The sequence below is a fragment of the Bos taurus genome, chromosome 6 (assembly GCF_002263795.3).
Source record: "Bos taurus isolate L1 Dominette 01449 registration number 42190680 breed Hereford chromosome 6, ARS-UCD2.0, whole genome shotgun sequence".
Classification (NCBI taxonomy): domain Eukaryota; kingdom Metazoa; phylum Chordata; class Mammalia; order Artiodactyla; family Bovidae; genus Bos; species Bos taurus.
Window position 1 is genome coordinate 67,211,129 of NC_037333.1, and position 22,653 is coordinate 67,233,781.

At 36.9% G+C, this 22,653-nt stretch overlaps 1 protein-coding gene across 11 annotated transcripts in view; it reads right to left on the reverse strand.

Annotated features, from left to right (window-relative positions):
• FRYL (FRY like transcription coactivator) overlaps positions 1 to 22,653 on the reverse strand; it is a 269,078-nt gene that overhangs the window by 31,737 nt on the left and 214,688 nt on the right. For 9 of the 11 annotated variants that reach the window (NM_001206589.2, XM_024993143.2, XM_024993144.2 and 6 more), the window contains 14 exons: positions 20,676 to 20,760; positions 20,070 to 20,182; positions 18,931 to 19,081; positions 18,161 to 18,264; positions 16,423 to 16,608; positions 14,940 to 15,144; positions 13,329 to 13,450; positions 12,100 to 12,290; positions 10,644 to 10,738; positions 8,908 to 9,515; positions 8,498 to 8,595; positions 4,386 to 4,556; positions 1,827 to 1,967; positions 259 to 456 (listed from right to left, as the gene is read on the reverse strand). In NM_001206589.2, coding sequence (NP_001193518.2) covers positions 259 to 456; positions 1,827 to 1,967; positions 4,386 to 4,556; positions 8,498 to 8,595; positions 8,908 to 9,515; positions 10,644 to 10,738; positions 12,100 to 12,290; positions 13,329 to 13,450; positions 14,940 to 15,144; positions 16,423 to 16,608; positions 18,161 to 18,264; positions 18,931 to 19,081; positions 20,070 to 20,182; positions 20,676 to 20,760 — 2,468 coding nt within the window. The remainder of the gene's footprint in view (positions 1 to 258; positions 457 to 1,826; positions 1,968 to 4,385; positions 4,557 to 8,497; positions 8,596 to 8,907; positions 9,516 to 10,643; positions 10,739 to 12,099; positions 12,291 to 13,328; positions 13,451 to 14,939; positions 15,145 to 16,422; positions 16,609 to 18,160; positions 18,265 to 18,930; positions 19,082 to 20,069; positions 20,183 to 20,675; positions 20,761 to 22,653) is intronic. The other 2 variants (XM_059887453.1, XM_059887459.1) reach the window with 1 other exon arrangement.

The window sequence follows — 22,653 nt, forward strand, 5'->3', positions numbered from 1 at the left end:
AAGTTAGATGTACATGCTATATAGTCCTATAAAACTTCGAACTTACTTGGCAACCAAAGCACTGTGTTTATTTGCCTATCTCCTCAAGAGGCTACAGGCGCGCTGAGAGTAGGCCTTTTCCCCATGCCCACCTTGTTTTCAGGGCACCTGTCACAGCATCTCCTGCTGAGTATGGGCTCACTCAGTGCTTGATTAATGACAGAATGAACAAATGAACATTTCTAATACAGAGCCTTCACCAATACCTGAGCATCTTACCTCAGATATATCAAAATGAAAATCCAAGGTCTTCCCAGGCAACTCCTTAGAGACATTATTAAAAATTTTAGTGAAGGATATCTCAGGAGAGCCCATATCTCCTCCATAGGTCTTGGGGATATCGTTGGGCACGACAAGGCTTGCCGAGCGGGATACCACCAGTTTTAAGATGTTAAGGGCTTCCTTCCAATAAGGACTCTGGTTTCAAAAATTAATAGACATATAAAAGTTAAAAATACATATGTAACTAAGAACAAAAACTTAGTTACATTGTAGACAGTGAAAATATTATTTCTATATAAATTCCTTGTCAATTATTCATTTTTACTCTGAGGTCCTTAACTGAGGGTCTGAGTTACACAAGGATAGAAAATAAGTTATTATTTCTACTGTTAGATTTACAAGATATTATATGCATAATAATGCTAACAACTCAGGATATTTTGCACTGTTCTCAGTAAGTGCTTTATAAATATTATTCATTAAGAAAGTCTAATACAGTAATCTGGCAGTAGGGGTAAGCCAAAGGGTCGTATGTATGTGAACTTTCTAGATGAATGAAGTACATGGCCCTAAGACTCTAAACTTAAAATGTTTTAAGCCTTGTTGATAAACTATTTTTAATGCATCAGATTTCTTAGACATAAACATATTAAAATATTTTTAAAATTTAGATATTTCTTAATGACTCAAGCCCCAAATAATAAGCATAAGTGCTGTGCTAAAACAATCCTCTCAGTGATTCCTGACCTGTATAGGGTGAGCTTTCCCCCTCATATATGGTGGCAATGTTTCGAGTTATTTTTCTGCTTTTCATTTTGTATATTTCTACCGTATAATTTAGGAATGATTTGTATGACAGATGTATAGGTGGAGAGAAATCAATGTCTAATTAAGAATTTAGAACATTTCTCTTTTACCATCTACTGAAAAGAATCATGTAAAAAAAATGACTTTTTTTCTTACTTGTGGTACTAAAATCACACCACCTCAACCTTTTATTATACATATTGTTTCATAGTTAACAGTTCTGAACCAGGTAAAATATTACTAAAAAAAGGAAGTGAAAAAATCCTTAGCAGAACTGAGTTTTCCAATTTAGTTAACATCTCGATATGAAGCCATCTAAAGCACAAAATATTAGTGATAATAGAAATGTCCAAATGATATTGTGACAATTTAAGCACATCACTGTAGAAACAGTTTATCTTTAACAAAATTAAATAGAAATCATCATTTTTTTTCCTTATGTAAAAAACTAGGAGCTCTGGGCACTGTAAAATGTGCAAGCCTCTTCAGGGATGTTCCTGTAAATTATATTGGTAGCTGTGTTCTAAATGTAAAAGAAGGCCTACATGTACTTGCTTGCTGAATCCTACCATTCAGATTCTGCTTTATGTCATTCACATTGGGAACATTTTCCCATCTCATAAATATTCCTGAAAACATGATTTATAAACTAACCACTTCCCCTGTTCTTAAGACATTTAAGGTGTTTCCAATTTTTTATGATTATATATTGTTTTTGAGATGATCACTTTCTATACATAAGATTTGTAGCTACTCACCTGTACATATTTGCCAATGATCTTTATGATCTCCAGATTAAACTGCTTTACTGGGGCAGCGGAGAGGTCAATATGACTCAAAAGACTGTAGATGATCTGTAGTAATGACTGCTGCATACTAGACAGTCCTTTTTCTAGCAGCTAAAAGTAATATTAAAAATATATTTTAATCAGGTTCAAGAAAATTCCATTGTATTTACATTACTGATGTTTAAAACCACAATACAGTTAACCTAGGAGTTTATGGTCAGATTATCAGAAATCCAGAGAATAATGAAGGTAAAAGGTACTGTCTGCTATTGTTACTTGTCCTTGCTTCAGAAAGGAGAATTAGGTAGATTGTTTTTTTTTAACCTTAGTGTTTACTTTCATACCCTTAACTAATTTAATTGAACACCATTTATTTTAAAACTCCTCTACCACCATTACCAAAGAATAACTAACTACTCCCGAGCCATTCCCATCAGCCAATGACTACCCATGTAATCTTGGACAAGTTTCTTAACCTCTCTGAGCCCTGATTTTTAAAATAAAAAGTGATACCACTTTCCTATAGGGTTTGTGGGACAATTAAAATTATATCTGTGTAATTTTAAATACATGTAAATAATTTTAGTACTGTTGTTAGTGATAATCTGAGATTCATTAATAATCATAGAACAAGGATAACTTACACTAATAAGAGTAACATTTGGGGCAAAGCATTCTCTTTACAGACTGGAAATATATTTCCCATATGTGGTACCCAATAGGCTACACTGTACCAGTGTCAGACCTTAAAGCCCCACGGGTCAGTCTTCAGGGAGAGCGAGTGTTACTTTGTGATGATGTGCTCAGTGGTGGCCGACTCTTTGCAACCCCATGGACTGTAGCCCACCAGGTTCCTCTGTCCACGGAATTCCCCAAGCAAGAATACCGGAGTGGGTTGCCATTTCCTTCTCCAAGTGTTACCTTAGTGTTGGGCTTTATGGTGGCACAAAAGTGAAAGCTGGATTAAGACACTTAAGTTCAAAACAGCTTAGGCCTTAGGTCTGGCTTTATGTTGGCTCTTGTCCTAAAGGTACAGGTGTAAGATAAACCTAGTGATGCACATTCATGCATGTCAGGAAGCTCTCAGGCAGACAGCTCACTCTGTCAGCTCACTCAAATATAAAGGTGATGGGAATAAATCTATCAAAACCAATACCTTAAAAATTCACACCATCTTGAGCACTTTATGATGGGCACCATCAGTGACTTGGATAAGTTAAACAGTGCTGTAAGCAATACTTAAATGCTTATTGGGTTACAAATAATTTAAGTCTGTGTGTTAGGTTTAATCTCTAGAGGTCAACTTTCTAAAAAGGAAGATATCACTTTATTGCAAGCTGATAAACATTTTTAGTGACTAGGAATTTCTTCCTTTTGAAGGTCTCCAGTATTCTCTACCCAGTAACTTACTTTCCTAGGCATGGAGTTACTTCTTCAACAAATTAATACAGTCGACCCTTGAGTAATACGAGTTTGAACTGTGTCGGTCTGTTTATATGCAGATTTTTTTCAGTGCCACAGCAGTACGTGATTCCCAGTTGGTTGAATCACGGATGTAGAGGGCTGACTGTAAGATATACTCGAAACTGACTGCATGGAGAGTTAGCACCCTTAATTCCAGCGTTGTGCAAGGTCAACTGTGTTAACTTTTTATCCTGTTCTAGGACTAGTTTCAGAGAAGGCAATGGCACCCCACTCTAGTACTCTTGCCTGGAGAATCCCATGGACGGAGGAGCCTGGTAGGCTGCAGTCCATGGGGTCACTAAGAGTCGGACACGACTGAGCGACTTCACTTTCACTTTTCACTTTCATGCATTGGAGAAGGAAATGGTAACCCACTCCAGTACTCTTGCCTGGAGAATCCCAGGGATGGGGGAGCCTGGTGGGCTGCCGTCTGCGGGGTCGCACAGGGTCGGACACAACTGAAGCAACTTAGCAGCAGCAGCAGCAGCAGCAGGACTGGTTTTAAATTCTATTTACTGCCCCGCCCATCATATTTTAGATTAGGAGGTAAACATATCACCAGAATAAGTACTTGCCCAGAAGAAATGACTGTAAAGTCATTTAAAGAAATGACTGCTATACTATTATTCTAGAAAGAATTTCAAAGCCAAGAGCTAATTTATAGAAACAAAAAACGATAACCATTTCCTAGGATCAAGACCATGGAAAAAAAAACCCATTTTCCATTTTAAATAAAGGTGAGGTTTATATTGAGTTTTGTGTTATTTAAAGACAGTGAATGCAGAAATACATTCAAAAACCGCTAAGTTGAAGTTTACATTATTTTGAGTTTATACCACTTAAAGAGAGTGAATGAAGAAGTAAACATTGAAAATGAAAAAAAAAAAAAACTCATTTGTACTTGAACGATATTACCTGTATATTTTTTCCTCTTAAAAAAGATGTTACCTCTATTCACTCTTAAATAAAATTTGAAAATTAGTATTAGTGCTGCTCTAGAAATAAATACTCTTGAAAATTCTGTCACAGAACAGTTGCAAGATCCTTTTATGGGGGTAAATATACCTCTGCAAGATAAGTCACAAGACTAAACGTAGTATCTGAGAAGGAGTCATGCAAGTATCTGCACACTACGTTGATCCAGTTAGAACAATCTCTGGAGTACGTGTGTGTACTGTACAGGCTCATCATGTGAGCCAGGTTGACAAGTGTTGGGCATTTTTCTTCTGCACAAACCTAAAAAAACAACAAAAAAAATTTCATTTACTTAACAACATTAAACATAATTTTATATTCAATGAATTCATTTAATAATTTAGATATATATGTTGAAGCATTAATGCATTTTATCTCAATACAGTAGAGAAGTTAAACAGAAAAGGAGAAAGCACAAGGCATCCTTGAGGGAATGACTTAGATAATACGGAAAGATGGTTAATATGTCAAGCACTTCCATGGGTGTTAAGAACACAGCTTTCTTTTCAGTCCAATATTCTAGAAAAATGTCTTTGGTAAAAACCTAAAGTTTTTGTAAATCCTACATATCATCTTGTAAAAAGAGCTTTGTCTTATAAAATCCATATAAGGTTCAAAGTACAAGAAACTAAATAGGCAGACTCAACCAGGAAATCCTCAGGGAGGTTCAGAGTTGCTGTGCCAAAGAAGAAATGCTTTAGTCTCAAGGTGTTCAGGGTATCTCACCAAAGCAGTCAGCTGCAGAAGCCTCAACATGTGTGATACAGTAAAAGGACTTCACTGGAGGGCTGATGAAACGCTGGAGCCCTGCGTCTCCAATGTTCAGGGAATCAGCTAAAGCTCTCAAGGTCCTTGGCCAGTCATTTACAGGCTGGTACAAAGTATACTGACGTTCTTAGAGTTTGCTTGATATGGTATTACAGTATCTGAATCAACAAATGTTTGGGAGAATCTAATGGGCCAAATGCACCTTGTCTGTTCCCTGAGTCATTGGTGGGGATGTTCCTAAACCTCCTTCAAGGATAACTGAACAGTGAAGAACTGGAAAAGGGCCATGTTAGTCTCAGCTATTGTGAAAGGATAGCCGTGACAAAAGTTCTTTTAGTTCCCCTTTTTTTTATTTTCCTCCCTTATTCTTCCATCTTATTTTCACAAACTGCCTACCTAGAGCATTTGATAAAACAAGAGTATTATCTTTTAAAATATATATAAATTTTCAATTTTCAGATGACTGTAACTGACTTTTACACTTATTCATCATGCAGACAATATCACTGGATAAGCCCAAGATATGAAGGCATGCAAGACTCTGCAGAAACTTAACATAGTACCTTGGAAGTTATTTTATAAAATCATTCAAAGCAGTTGTTTTCATGCATTAGCCTTTTACTCATAAAAGAGACACCAGGAAGAAAAAAGAAAAAGTTGGTTGATATTTCAAAAAGATTTGTATTTCACTTATATTTCAAGATATAATTACTTGTATTTCAAAATATAGTAATTTTTCACACTATTTTACAAAACCATATAACTTTACAATTTCATAATCTGTTACTCTTCAGCAAAAATTTTTATAGTTTGAGGTGAATTCTTTAATCTTAGCTTGAAGAATGACATTCTGATAGAATTCTTATCTTCTTAAAGGATATTTTTTTGAAAGAATGATTTTTTAAAACCTAGTTTTTGAAAAGGAAGACATTCTTTGGAATATAGGCTGTGCAATTTTATAGTAAAGCAAGACCAGCTTAATTTTGGAATTTTGGAATTATCAGGTTAAATTATGAGCCACAAAGAGTTATGTTTTATAACAAAACTTTTTTAGCATGCTGTTTTTGCCATAATGAATAGCTAAAAGGACAATATTTGTTCCAAGCATTGCCTCATTTTGAAATGCTGTGCTCTCCACGGGCACAAACAGCAGCAGCAGTGATATTTGCATAATGAGGAAGCACATAATGGCAGAAAATCACTCTCAACAGTTGAAGTGAGAGAATAATTAAGGAGTCAATTTAGTCCACATCCTGCAGGTTGCTGAAAGCCAACAGAGGGAAACTTTGTGTGCCACTCAACAGGAAGAAAACAGACTTCACAGCAGTTTATGACTCACAGAAAGCCATATATTTGATTTCTTAAAAACAAAAGATATTTGGGACATTCCTGTGCTTTGCCTCGGTCATGACAGCACAGGCTTGGAGCTCAAGGGGCTTCCATGGTCTTCTGGCCACACTGTGCTTCTCACCTGCCCCAGCACTAAGCAAATTACTCATCACATTTCAGCTGCCAATCTCAAATGTTTCTACTTCCCTTATCAGGGAATTTATGCTTTTTATTTTCTTAAAATCCCCAAATAAGCCGATATTTTTTTCCTTATATTTTCTTTCTTAACCTTCATGTAGGAAAAAAAAAAAAAAACCCTTTGTTTACATTTTCCTAATGGTATGTTATCAGAATATTAAAATGAAAGTCATTTTAATAAAATTTTAAAATCACTTTTAGACCTCATTAATGCAAATACACGTTGGGTTTTTTAGTGCAAACCATCATTTTCACAACTAAGATGTATTTCCATTAACTATAATGATGGCTCTTCTTTTTAAACACATGCTTTTAAAATGGTTAAGAATTTCTCCACATCTATTTAGAAATTTAAATAGGGATAGACTCAACAGCATATTTTATTAAATATATTTTTGTCGTTCATTAAATATTATCCATCAAGATAATGAAAGTGTTCTTACTCTTGTAGCTGTATATGTGATAATTGGGTTGATAGTATTTTTTGATTCCATTGGTACCCAGAGATAAATCTGCACTTACCGACATTGAAATGTGGGCCAGGGAGAGGTGGGTGTTTGTTTAGCTTTCTAGAAGCTTGCTCTTTCCATTTATTGATGTGCTATCTGCTACCTGAATCTCAGGTTTGAAAAAAGCTGCTTATATAAAAAGCTCTTCCAGAGAATTTTATGTGCTTGTTCCCTTATGTTGCAGACTTCTCTGATTTTCCCCCAGTGATTTAACCAGGTTATTTTACTTATATTACTATGAGTCACTTCCTCAGTTCACCTAATTTCCTGTTGCATATATATTACTGGTAAATTCATATAACTCCTTCTTGTAACTGCTTGTATTTTCTGCTTGAAAAGTCTTTTTTCCAAGACTCAATGTGACAAAATAAATAAATACATAAAATTAGTTCAGAATTAAGTTTAAACAGAAGGCAAGGTAGTTACGATTTCTTTCTTGTTCTTAAGAGGAAATTACTAAGTATATAAAATTCAAAATAATTTTCTTTTACAATTTGATTGAGCTATAAAACTTTTTATACAAAGTTTGTCCAGAGGCAATTTAAAAATAGCCACATACTTGTTTAAGAAATGTATGATGGGAGGGAAAGAGTCAAAAAAGGAAAGAAAAAAGAATGAAGGGAACAGAGAGAAGATGAAGAGAATGTTCAAAGGCAAACAAAAAGAACTTTCAGAATCAAAAAATATATTATGCCCTCTTCTTCCTCAGGGACTCTGCACATGTGATTTCTCCTGCTTGGAAAATTTCTACCCTCTGCCCTGCTTCTGTTTCTCATCCAGGAATTTTATTTTGGTCCTTCCTATTCAACTTTCAAAGTCAGCTTAGATATGAATTCCTAGAGGCAGATTTTGGTTTATGTGTCCCTAGAATATTTGCATGGAGAATCCCATGGACAGAGGAGCCTGGCGCGCTACAGTCCACAGGGTCACAATGAGTTGGACACCACTGAGCGGCCAACAGTTTCACTTTCATTGCAAAGTCACCAGATTCTAGGTGGTCACACCCCGAACTCTAGGCCCCAGGGGGCTAAAGGTTCTATCTACTTTGATAATCACTGTATTTCAGCACCTGATCCAGTGCTCAGTACATATCTGGTAGTGAATAAATGAATGACCTGGAAACTGACAGGTAGAGGATAAGTAGGGAAACGGAGCAGAAAAAGACTCAAGACTCAGAGGACAGTTAGTCTAAACAAGTAATTTTATTCACTGTCATTTGAGCAATTGTAACTTACATCACTACTATATTACTCCTTCATATATGCATAAAAATAAAAATTTAGATGCAAAATTCACATAGGAAGTGACAGTAAAAGGATTCTGAAGAGATTCCCCCCTTAAGATAGACTCTAGAGAAATTTCCCTCCAGTGTTATCATTCAGCGTAACATTTGCTTACCTTTGCTATTCGACTAGCTGTTTCTTTGCAAAACTGAGTTGGGCTGTCAAAATGCTGGATTAAGTGAGGCAATAAGCAAAGGATGTTAAGAGGAAAGCCTATCAAAAAAAAAAAAAAAAAGCAAACAATAACCAATTTTATTGCACATTATTTTAAAAATTAAAGGTTTTTATTTTGTTTGTTTTTAACTGGTTCACAGAAACCATTTTCTTTTTATTTCCTGGGGTACTTGATCTTCTAAAAAATTGTGTTTGTTTTTTTGCTTTTACCAAAAAATTTATGCTACTTCACATATTAAGAAAACTCTGTGGAAAAGCAGAAATTAGTAGATTTCCAAACAAATGATTAGTTTACATTTCACTACATTAAAAAGGCAAAAAAAACAGTTGGTGCAATTCTAGTCACATCACCTGACAGCTGGGAAGGGTCCACCAGCGTGTGCTTGGAGACAGAAATCAGTTTACTCAGGAGGTGCACCGTCATTTCTTGCGTGGACACGGAGGTAAAACCCTTAAGGAAGAGCTGCTGAAGGCCTGGGAAGTTATTCCACTTCAGTTTGCTTTGCACGTTTTCAATCTTCTCTCGACTCTCTGATTTATCCAAAGGCAGGTGGATCAGCAGTTTGTTGAGAAGCCTGAGAGCCAGGAGGTATTCATATTCATAATCTGATTCTAACAAAGAGGCTGCTATCCAAAAAATGGTGGCCATCAAGTTGGCGGGCTCAGTAGTGGGCTGCACATCGTACACCGCTTTCTCTCGCAGGGAGGAAAGGCTTCGAGTCCTCGCTAAGCTACTGCTGTGGTTGATCCGTCCGTCCATTATATCCAGTGTGTTACTCCGCCGCCGGTCCCCTCTTCGGTCACCAATTAAACTTAACCTCAAAGAGTTACTTCTTGTATTACTGTTGTATCCCAGATAACTGCTACTATTAATGGGACTTGTGCTTAGATTGAGTTGTCCAGTGCTTTTCCTGTTAGCTGCATACTTGTTTCCCATTATAGGATCATGGTATGAGGTTCTTGAAAGAAAAAAAAAGAAAAAGAGATGAATCCAGGCACAATTGCTTCTTTTGCTACCTTAACTGTACTCTTAAAACAGCTGAAAAACAGTAACTGTTACCAGGAAAAGTCATTTTTAAAGTATATCTGACTTAATACCTGAAACTAACACAACACTGTAAATCAACTCCACTCCAATAAAATTAAAATATTTAAAAAAAAAGCATATCTGACTTTGCTAAAACCAATTTCAGTTCTTTCCTCTCTATTAATAAAAAAACAGTATCCTTCCTACTGTGACCGATTATTTCCCCTGAGTTGGATAAGGTTTGATTTGAAGTGAAAATGCTGCTATAGTTACTGCTGATAATTTTCAGGTCTGGGATTTGGTGAACATTATATCCAAAGCCCAGGCCTCGTTTCTCTCATCTGCAGACTCAACAGTCCTGATGTCCCTATTTCTGTCAATTCACACTCTTTCCAAAAGAACCAAGCTCAAAAATTTAATTTTGATTTCTCCTTCTCCCTCATATCTAGTTATCATTGATTAAAAAACAGTTACAGAATATTTTCTACATGTGCCAGTGGTATGCAAAATGCTAGAAATATTGAAGTCCATGAAAATTATAGCCTGCTAGTTGCTGTTATTAAAATATTAAGAGAATACTGTGAGAATCCAAAGGATAGAATGCTTAGCACTCCCCAGGTCGCAGTTAGAAATGCTTAACTAGGAGAGGGACTTGAAGGATAAATCAGTGTGGGATTTACAAACAGGAGAAAGTTTGAAGAGAGGCTGGTCCAGGCAGAAGGACCAATAGGTGGGAAGTGTGAGTCCTGAGCAGCCTGACCTGCTGGGGGGACAATGGGTTGTTGAGTGTGCTGGGAACAGAGCCTGTTACTGGGGCTGAAGCCTAGAAGCACAGCATGAAGGTCTCTGGCCAGATGAAAGAGGAACAGTATTGCCACTTACTAGCCCTGAGACCCTTCACCCGTCCTCACTGTCTAAGGCTCATTTTCCCACTGGCAATTCATCTGAATTTGGGGGTACTCCTCTCACTACCAATATTAGAACAATATAATATTGTGCCTATTTAGCTACTGAAGTTTTGTATACAAATCCACCGATTGCCTGGCTTATCAATTCTTACTGAGAAAGGGCAGACAGAAGATCATAATGCTTCATGGTTTCAGCTAAAGTATCAATTGCAGATTCCAGCGTGAGAAGCAGCTCAATCACAAATCCCTAGAAAAAAAGGGCAGATTTTAATTAATTATGCCTGAAAGAAGAAACTGTAATGCACATCCTGATGAGATTTTAAAATGGAACAAGTTCCACATTAATATTACAAAATAATTAAACTCTTGAGCAACATGATCTGTGGATGGATGAAAACGTAGCAAACTAATGGTATAAAATGATTATAATGAAAAAAAAATTGATTATAATGGCAACACAACCCGCCCAAAACTGCTGGGGCCAGAAATCTAGGAGACATCCTTATTTCTTTCTCTCACATCTAAACTGAATCCATCAGCTAGTCTTGAAAATACTACTTTAAAAATACATCCTGTATCTGACTTCTCTACTTCCACAGCTTCCTGTAATCCAACTATCACCGTTTTGGTCTGGGGCCTTACAAACAGCCTCTTAACTGACCTCTTTTGCCTTCCTAAGGATGCCACAAAGCCACCCACAGTGTGAATTTTTAAAAAAGCAAATCACACCCATCCTCCTCCCTTTAAAACTATGTGTAGTTTCCCATCGATTCAGAGTAAAATCCCACCTCTCGCCAGAACCTCCCCAGGCCTCGTGTGATCTGGGCCTGCTGCCCGCCTGCCTCTGGAGTCTCCATCCCATACACGGTAGCCACTCTGGACTGTCTGCTTTTCCTCTGAAGCGCCCACTGCTTCTGCCTCAGGGCCTTTGCACTTGTTAGTCCTATTTCCCTCTGCTCTCTGTCCCAGATGATCACAGGGCTCACTATTCATCTACGCATGTGTTCAGAACTCATCTTCTAGATGATTATATACCAAAAAAAAAAAAAAAAATACCCCTCTCCCCTATTACTGTTTAAGCTGTCACCCTACCGTATTATTTTCACAGCATTCATCATTAAGGAAAATTGTACTGTACATTACTGATGGATTAAAAGGTCTGTTTCCCCAGTGAAATGTGAGCTCTATGCTAAGAACTCTGTGGTGTCCACTACTATATCCTCAGTGTCTAAAACAGCGTTAAATAACATCATGGGTCACAGACCTATGTTAAGTTCCCTACTGCAGTATTTCATGTAATTTATCTTAAAAAATGAAATTCAGTGTTTTACTTTACATCTACTTTAAATTCCTCTTTTACCTTGTAGTCATCACAGAATATCCAAGTGAGTATGCATAAAGCTGTTTTTATAGGCACCACCTAATTCAATTTGTATGTTATTAAACATGAATCATCTAACTTTGTTTTTAATTTTCTGCTTCTTAGCATCTGACATCAACAATTCTCTGTGACATTAACTTGGTCTACCTGCCGTGATCTACATTTGGAAGCAGGTCTTTGACAATGAGGAACTGCTCAACACCTGCTGAAAGATGTGAACGAACTACCTGTGCATCTTCTCCTGGATCCCCTACAGTTTCTACAAGTCTGGAGAGAACATCAGAAAGTGTAGTTGCAGAGAGAGGCTGCTTTAGGGCCCTGAAAATCTGAAAGGATCTCCCAGCATAGTGTCGAGAGGAACAAGAAAGTGCTGTCTGCAGCGCGACCTCGCTAAGATGATGTTCCAAGTGAATTCCTTCTGTGAAAACAAAGGAAACGAGTAAGTGCTTCTTGTTTTTCAGGATATATATAGGGATGATGATCAGAAGCTAGGAACCGTATTAAATTCAGTGCCAGCATAGTACCTGGCAAAGGGGGCATTAACATTTTCTAACATTTTCCAAGTCAATGCTTTTCCTTTTCATACAATTCTATTTACACTTTAGACGACTCTTCATCATAGTCTCCAGGGAAGTAATCCTTGAGAACAAGGTCTCTCAACGTCACCACTATGTCACTTTGGCAAGATAACTCTGTTGTGAGGGCTGTCCTGTGTGGTGTAGTTGTGTGATGGCATCTCCAGCCTCTTAACAACTTGACACCAGAAGCAACTAATCACTGACGTCCCGCCCCCTAATTGCAAGAAAAATGTCTCCAGACATTGCAAAATGTCCCAACAAGAATCACCCCCTAGCTAAGAACCACCATTTTAGACACGTTTTACTCTGATTTTCAGGATGTGTTCAATTTTCGATCACAGAAGCCCAAACCAGTACAGTTTGTCATCTCTATATATGTTCCTTTAAAACAATTGTTTCATGATGAACAATCGTGTTACAATTTCATTATACTATCATATGTCAAACAAAGAATGTCAAAGTGGCATTCTTTTTTTCAAAGATCTATTTGGTATACACCACTTTTAAAGTCTTTATTGAATTTGTTACAGTATTGCTTCTGTTTTTATGCTTTGGTTTTTTGGCCACTAGGCATGTGGAATCTTAGCTCCCTGACCAGGGATCAAACCCACATCTCCAGCAATGGAAGGCAAAGTCTTCATCACTGGACCACCTGGGAAGTCCCAAAAGTAGCAGTCTTATTTTCAAGTAGTAATTTTTCTTCAACCAAAACAAATCTGTTACCACTAATAAGTTAAAAAAGAAAACCTGTCTATGACTTTTGAATTTAGACATGTCAACTGTCAATTTTTTTTGCTGAATATCATCAGAAGTTTTGACATCACAGTAAAAGATCTACTTGAAAGTAAATATTATCTGAAACATTTACTAAAAGATACCTGAGCTTGACTGCTTAAAAACAGAAACCACATGTTTCAAAAATGTAGTCAACTGCTCAGCACTCTTTATGCTAGGATTCTTGGCAGAAACATCCTCATGGTTCCAAAGGGGCCCTCTTTTTCTGAAAACAGAGAACAGATGTGATTCCCTTGGTTTTTAATTTGATATTAAGTTTTACTCACACTCACTTAAAACATGCTTTTGCAGTTAGAAAGGACAGTAGTTGAGTAAATCAAACAGCATGTCATACAGTCTACTGCTACTGTTTATATACTACCTGGATTTGCAATGATCTAGAGCAAGTAGCCGGAGAAGGCGATGGCACCCCACTCCAGTACTCTTGCCTGGAAAATCCCATGGATGGAGGAGCCTGGTAGGTTTCAGTCCATGGGGTCGCTAAGAGTCGGACACGAGTGAGCAACTTCACTTTCACTTTTCACTTTCACGCACTGGAGAAGGAAACAGCAACCCACTCCAGGGTTCTTGCCTGGAGAATCCCAGGGACGGGGGAGCCTGGTGGGCTGCCATCTATGCGGTCGCACAGAGTTGGGCACGACTGAAGCGACTTAGCAGCAGCAGCAGTAGAGCAAGTAGCGGAAGATCCAAGTTACATATAATTTCAAAATGTTCCATCATTATAGTCAAAGGCTCTCAGAGGTAGTAGGAAAATTTGGCAAATTTTGCCAAGTGAGAAGAGTACTGGTTACTGCTTAGATATTAAAGGTCAAAATTTATAGAGGTGACACATTATTTAGATTCTAAGGCAAAGAAAATAATTTATAAGTGAAAACTACAGGAAGTTTAGGACAGAATAATGTCCTTCGGTTCTTTCTTTAAAAATATCTGTGCATTTACCAGTTTGGTTATTCAGGTTTCAGCCCCCTATTAGCACAGGCCAAGGTGCCCTGAAAAAAAATGTGGTCACACCGCCTCTAGTTCCTGACACCTCTAATTCATCAAGTACTTTGCTATGAAACTGATTTTTTCAACGTATTTATTTAATTGGGCCCTCCTCCACACTCCTCATTCTAGCTCAAAGATTTTCAATAATGTCTCCTTTCTTGAAAGATCTATAACCTCTGGCCTGGGCTTCATGGTTCTGGTTCTCCAGTTTGAATTCTCCCAAGCTTTCTTGTCTAGGAGGCCCTCAACATTACGTTCAAGCTGGATTACTCAGCAGCCTGAGTAACAATTATACCTTGTTTTCTTACGTCTGTGATTTTCTTCTTGCTGTGGTATGCCAGCCCCTCCCTCCCCAACTATGTTTCTTCTTTACTTAGAGTGTTTTGCCAAGAGTGGACCCTAAGTAAATATTTGATGAAAGACTGGTAATGCAGCTAATGAAGGCAGAAATATACATTCAGAAAATACTACACTCTCTTTGGGCACTTAATCATTCAGACATGATTAAAGCCTTCCTCACATGTAATCTTGTGAGAGCAAAAGAAGGCCTGGCTGCGTCAAATTTTCTAAATATCGCACAAGACAAACCTGTCTTTTCCAAATCAATGACACTTTGGAAAACAAAAATAGGGTTCGCTGAAGCTGACAAATGAAACGACGACTTAACAGAGGTTTATGGCTGGGATGGGAAGAGCCGCAAATGTTACCTTGAGGTAATGAATTCCATGAGGGTTTTGACTTTTCCATCCTGCTCTACTGAGATGTCAACCTCGTTGAGGATAGTGGTGTGCAGATGGGAAATGGCAGCGCTGTTATTTCCTAAGCTGATACTAGAGGAGGTAGAACTTGAGCTGAGCCCTGAGTCGGTCATGGGGGAGGGCTGGTAATCAGGTATAAAATCACTAACACCTGCTGAAAGAGACCATGGGTGTGAATACCCAGATGTGAAACCATCTCCCACAATATTTAAAGATTAAGCTATGGGCCCTTACAGATTACACTGGAGCCTCACAAGCACCAGAGGACATCAACTGAGTTTTTGAGCAAACACTGTTTTCAGAGCCTCGTATTAAAACTGAATGGTTCGGATTTACTATGCTAGCCTATGCTGCCATCTGCTGAACAAAGTTGGAACTGGCAGTTTCCTGATACTTTGGCATATTTCCTCAACATGAGTTAAGGAAATAATTTCTACAGTGTTAGCTGATTTTTAATTTCTTACGTTAAGGGGTCCATACTTTCTGCTTCACTTTACTTAAATCAAGACAATTTTAAAGTCTGTGTGTAATATTTATGTTATGCCAATTATTAAATAATTCTAAAGGTTATCACTAATGCCCATATTTATAAAATGGCAAAAGGAGCCTTAAAAACAAACAACAAATACAAACTATGGAATTCTGAATAGAAATGCTTAACTTAAAAAAGGCAGTAAACTTTATTCCATTCATCTTTTAATCATAGTTTTAAAAGGCAACTAAGTTTACTAACGATTGTTTTCTCACTAACTACAGGGCTTTGAGTAAGCTACAGGGCTTGCAGTAAGTAACTTTAAAATGGATCAACCCTGTATCTGACATTATATGACTAGGAAAAAAAGTAGTCTTATTTCAATTTTAAAACCCAATTATTTTCTGGGTCATTTATTATAAACCTGATGATACTGATGAATGAAATAAATGAGTTAGGGCTATTAGGGAAAAAGAAAATACAATTTGAAAAGTAAAACAAATTCACATCAACAGTGAAATAAATTCTACATTAAAGTCTCATTAATTTGGACCTCACTACTTAAAAATATATAATTTGGAACTTACTAGACTTTGAGATGTATAACATTGTAAATGCAATTAGTATAACTGAATGAATAAAATATTTTAAATGTCTTCCTTCGTCAGTTTTTCAGCTCTTGAAAGTAGGAGGAATCTAATACAAGTTCACCATTTTTTTTTTCATAACCAGTGCTCAAATTAAGCCACTCAACATTGTTATGACAAAGATCCTTAAAGGTAATAGAGATTCAAATACTCCAAGTTTAATTCCTTCTTTTATGAATTAATAATGTCACTGGTACCTAAAATAATAAAACTATATTAAAAAGTACTCTAGTATCTCAACTTCAGTTGACTTTCTCTAATGCAAGATTAACAAAGTACGGCTGTATTTTCAAACCACTTTTAAAGCAAATACCTGTGAAAGTATAATCTAAGTGTGCAGTTTGTTTGACAGTAAGCACCCTGGGCTCATTGAACTCCTTGTTCCTGAGAAGGACAGAAGCAACAGTTCGGATGTTACTGTTGGATCCCATTACTATTAACAAGTGCAGAAGCAGGCGTTTGCAATGTTCATACACCTCAGGGTGGCAGTGGTCAAACCCTAAAAAAAGTAGTAGACAATTATTATCAGGAAAGGGAAATGATGAGTAGCATTCTTGCTACCAAATGTATATTTTAAAAAGAAAAGCACAAATTAAATATTTTGTGAAAGACGACATACTACATCAAGTTTTTATATTGGCCTAGAGTTCATTCACACTTTTACAATATCCTATGGTCCTACTGGACTAGGGCGAGTCAAGACAAGTTTCCAATGTGTTTTATGTCTAAAATTTAGTAATCTCTTAGAAACCATTACTCTGTTACTTAACACTAGATGGACACGAACTTCTAAAGGCAAGCATTTTTTGTGCCTGGAACACAACAGAAAGTCAGTAGACGTTTGCTTACTGAAGGAAGGAAGTAATATATAATATGTGTACATGTCAGGAAAATTTAGGAAAAGATGGCTATTTTGACTTGCTTCAGGCAAACAGTCTTACAAACATGAAAAGTATTGCTGAGATGTGATGGATCCCACATATTTGTCACAGAGGGCACAGTGGAGCTTTAACTGTAATAATTAGACTGTCTACAATCTAATTATTTTGGGAAACAGTCAGTACCCATTTCAATTTTCCATTTACTCTGAAAGTTCCCAGTCCTAAAGGTAAATTAATTTTACTCTTGCTACTGTTACAGAATCTTTCCTGCTGGAAGGTATGTGTATTTTTGTGTGCAGTGGGAGAGACTGTATGAATGGAACAGGAATGGGTATAACAGACTTATCTGTGGTTAAAAGAGAGGCTAGGAATAACACCTCTCTAGACCATGAGAATCCCAGTAAAAAGTGTCATGGGAAACAACATACAAAAATAAGAACACAAATATGTAGAAACTTTCTTAAAACCATACCACTTTTCCCACTGAGGAAAACTATGAAGGTTCCTCAAAAAACTAAAAATAGATCTACTATATGATCCAGCAATTCCACTACTGGGGGGTATACATCCAAAGAAAACAACGCTAGCAACGATATATGCACCCCAGTGTTCACAGCAGCATTATTTACAACAGCCATTAAAAAAGAATGAAATAATGCCATTTGCAGCATCATGGACGAACCTGGAGGGTATTATGCTTAGTGAAATAAGCTAGACAGAAAAACACAAGTACTGTGTGTTACCACCTATATGTGAAATCTAAAAAATAAAACAAACTACTGAATAGAGCAAAACAGAAGCTGACTAACCGATACAAAGAACATACTAGTAGTTAGTAGCAGGAAGAGGGGTGGTGGGGGAGGTGTGGCAAGATAGGGGTGGGGAATTAAGAGATACAAACGACTGTGCATAAAATAAGTAAGTTACAAGGATATATTATACAGCACAGGGACTCTAGCTGATATTTTATAATAACTATAAATGGCGTAGAATCTATAAAAGTTTTGAGTCATTATTTGTACATTATTTCAAACTCATATTTTAAATCAACTACACCTCAATAAAGGTAAATGAATAAAATGCAACCTATAAAAAACAAACATACCATATACTGCCTTTCAGCGATCACAGAAATGCACAATGAAAGAAACAGCACCAAATATTTATTACCTATAAAAATTGCATGAAGAAGAAGATGGAGGTAGCTTCCCCATTCCACCTTCACACTGTGATCAATGATGAGATCCGTCAAAAGGATCACGGCTATGTTACACCTATGACAAACAAGAGCGTTATTAATGTTCCACTAGAGCAAACCTAGAGAACATCTTAAGCAAATTACTCTAAGATTTTAATATTGTATTTTATGGAAAAATACAATTTCTCAAGGAAAAAAAAAAGAAGAAAAGAAATACAGCTGAGGAAACCGTTCAATGATAGTTTTACAGCCTATCTGCTAAGGGCTCCTCCCAGTCAAGGGCCATGTTTTCTTCATCTTCAACCCCAAGACCTGGTGCACTGCTTGCCACATAGTCGGTGTTCGGTACACGTTTGGTACATTAATACATTTTGAAAGAATGCAGTCACTGTTCTACTGTGATTTTTGCTAAGCAGGAAATCAGCTTAACTCAAAATAAGAGTGCCTACTACTGTAAAATAGTATTTTTCAGATGTAATAACTGGGTCCCAGAAAGGTCAAGTAACTATGCCAGACACCCAGAAAAGCAGCAGCAGCAGAATTAGATTTAATACTATTCACTGTAAACAGTGAGAAGTCTGAGTTTTTAGATCACTTAAAATCTAAATACACGGATAGAATTTGTGGCAGTATCAAAGGAAAGAAGGTTGCTTGTGTTCCGTGTTGTCAGATAGCATAGAGACAGCTGAAGTATTAAGCAGCGGTTTGGCTCGTATGAAAGAGGAATGACGCTGTGGTCCACCTGTGAAGAGGTAATCCAGGTGATGACGTTTCAGGCAAGTAATCCACCAGTGGTGACCAGCAGCCTCCAGCTGGTGGGAAGGGTAGTGGCTCTCCTTGATTATGCTCCATCACTTTCAGTCGCCAATTAGAATAAAGTGGCATTGAGTCACCTATCAAAATAAAATGATCTCATTGTCTACACCATCTACTTTCTGCCAATATAAGCAAACTCTAGTAAGACACCAACTATTTATACCACTGGAAAGTGATAAGAAAGTTTCCCACTATTTTGACAAATGTTTGCTAGGTAGACCTGGGTACCAATATTATCAGATTAAGCAAATCAGAGAGAGAAAAAGATATATCAATTCAAATTCCTTTATTTTAAATCAAAGCAAAACTACATGAGCACCTCATCATGATTTCACAACTGATGTCCAAGCTATGAGACCACATTATAGGTAAAGCTGCCTTGTATCAAGGGCCTTCTGGTAAGTTACTCAGTTCAAATTTCTGGAGATAGGGCCGATAGAAACCCGTCTTCAAAGGAAATCTGCTCTACTGCAGTGGGGCTGCGGGGTGCAGTAAAAAAAGGCCATCAGGACATGTGAGTTCTGTGTGACGTGGATAAGTCACTTAACCTCTCTGGACCTCAGTTCCATCATGTGCAAAATGAGGAGATTGGACCAGATCATCTTCAGGGTCCCTTGCGGTCTGAAGGCTTGTGCCTCCATCTCACCCTACCTTAGTGTTAAAATGAGACTCGGACAGAGTGCTCATTTTGCAACTGCAAGGGAGAATGTTCAAGAAAACCCGAGTCCCACCAAAGATCAAACCTGTTCAAAAAAGCAGCCTGTTGCCTGTGTGTCTGTTCTGTGATTCTTTCTATGATGCTTCTTGAGAACCAATTCTTATGTTCCTTTTGATCAACCTACAGGGAACCTGTGCTTTTAAAATGTATTTCCCCCACTTCATGTTGCTTCTTAAAGTCAAGACATTTCAGATTATATTGGAACACCACTCGTGGCAGTTAAATACTCTTCTTAAAAACAATTTACTGGAAGAATACAATTACTAACGTTACTATAATGATAGTACACCTGACCATCGTAGTTATTAAAAAAAAAAACAAAAAAAAACACATTTGGAATGTATTACTTTTTTCTTCTTCATAAGATCCTCCAGAGCTGCTACTGTATCGAGATTCTAGTCTGTGATGTTGACGATTTAAATGACTGTTTAGTCCGCTGTAGATGTCTAGGTGCACATAGCTGTGGGAATGACCACTGAAGTTAGTCACAGTTCATGGTAAAACGGTATTTGTACTTTCTATGCTTAAAAAAAGAACACAGTACACAAATTACTAAAGTTTACTGTGATATATTTTAATTTCCACATTACAATTCAAAAGCTTAAGCTTTGAAGTCAGTTATTTCTGCCTGAAGTTTTTCTTAAACTGTTGTGATAATAACATTCTGGTGAAACCTCTTCCATATAAGACAGGCAAGAGTAAAATTTCCATTTAGAAAAGTTTAAAAAAATGTAGCAACACAAAAAGTGACTCACCATACTCCGCCTATTCATCCATTGGTGCATATTTAAAAATCTAGCATGCAAGTGTCTTTAATGTGAAAAATTTCCAGCATGGAAATATATTTCTTCACTAGAATATTAACACCATTCCAATGCAGAAATTATCGTTTATTCTGATGATAATCATATACGTCAAACTGAAAGATTAATAAAGAACAGAGACGTACTTACCTCTCTTCAATACACTCTTTTATGGGCTTATTATCAGGATTGCCATCTGTGGGAGCAACCATTGTATTGCTACTAGAAGTAGTTCCTGTCATCAGAAATAAAACAGTGTCAATGAATGTAAAGCTTAGGACAGCTCAATAAGAACAAAAGATTTCATACTACAGATGTCAAAACTCCACTAAAATGAGAAGAAAAGTGAAAGTTGCTCAGTCATGTCTGACTCTTTGCAACCCCATGAACTATACAAGTCCATGGAATTCTCCAGGCCAGAATACTGGAGTGGGTAGCCTTTCCCTTCTTCAGGGGATCTTCCCAACCCAGGGATCGAACCCAGGTCTCCAGCATTGCAGGTAGATTCTTTACCAGCTGAGCCACAAGGGAAGCCCAAATGAGATGAAGGTGATTTTAAAAAAGGAATGTACCCTTAATGACCAACAGAGTAAGGAGTCAACAGCAACAAAGTTAGGGATGTTTGAAAACAAATGGACAAGAAGTAATTAAGGTCAAAAGAGCTGAATCCAGAGCTGTTAGTGGAGGAAACAAGAAACTTCTGTATCTATATTGTTAAACCTCCAAAAGACTTAGGAATTAGTGGCAACAGAGTACCTCTGGAAGCAGGGGTTGAAGCAGATGCTAAAAATGGCAAGAATGGTTGAAAATCTGTTTCAGAAATAGCTGGGCCCCAAGAGCTACCCCTCTACCTCTTGTAACTGGGTAACTATCTCTGCTCACTTGAGGTCTTCTTTGATGACAATAAATCAGAGGATTTCTAGACTAGGGCACACCATCCACAGGGGAAGGAGGAAGTACTTTACTGAGGATAAGGGAACTAAGTGGAGATATACACACATACGTAACTTGAAAAGACATACCTCCCTGCAACCTTCTTAAACCACTGGGCTATCAGAAGGCTGGAAGACTGCAAGTGTGTTTATCTATGGATTATACGTATCAGTACACACACAAACGCACACCCCTACATCTTCTACTCTAGGCAGAGGATTGGAAGAATTTTCTCTGGGGAATCTGATTAGTACAAGAGAAAAGACCAATGGACACTTACATCGATGAAATCATTGTATAAAAAACCATATCAACAAGTTCCATATATACCTACAGACCATCCAGTCAACTCTTTAATATGCCACTGTTTATGAAAAGACAGATCTAGAATTGGTAGGCTTTTGAAGACAAAATCAAAACAAAGAAACAGCAATATAAAGAAAATAGGAACTTTCCCAGGTAGAAAGCTTTATCAAATATAGAAGAAGGTAGTCCAACTGTGAAACATGAATAGGATGCTCCTAAAATTTTTTTAATTAAAAAACTCTCTTTGGAATTAAAAATATTTTAGCAGATATAAAAAATTCAATGGAAGCATTATTAGAAATCTCCTAGAAAGTATAACAAAAAGATGAAACCAGATGACAAAAGTAAATTATAAAACACAGCATGAAAGATCTCTAATTATACAATGTTATTAACATCACAAAAGCATTTAATATAAACTGAGTGACAAAGAATTTCATATAAATTTAATCTACAACAGTCCAGATATTTTATCAATTTTCAATGGATGTAGTTTCAACTCAAAATATTATGATAATATAGATATACATAAAAGTAAATACACTCACATGATTGAATACTATGTATAATATATGCTCAAATAATTATAATATGAAATTACACAGTAATTTCAATAAGTGAGCAATTCCGATATTTACATATTAATTATATCCATTTATAAGAGCATCTGTTGTAAATGGACAAAATGGATATATTCCAGTTCTGAATAGGTATATAAATGTTCCCTTTATCACATTACAAATCCTTACATTGTCAAACCTTTCTACTCATATGAGGATTTACAAAGTTCTGTCAAGTTAATTACATCTATGACTTAACATTTGAGTGTTTTCTCTAGGACGTTGAAAGCAAACGCCTGCTAAAATGAACAGTTGTGGAAAGCTTCTTT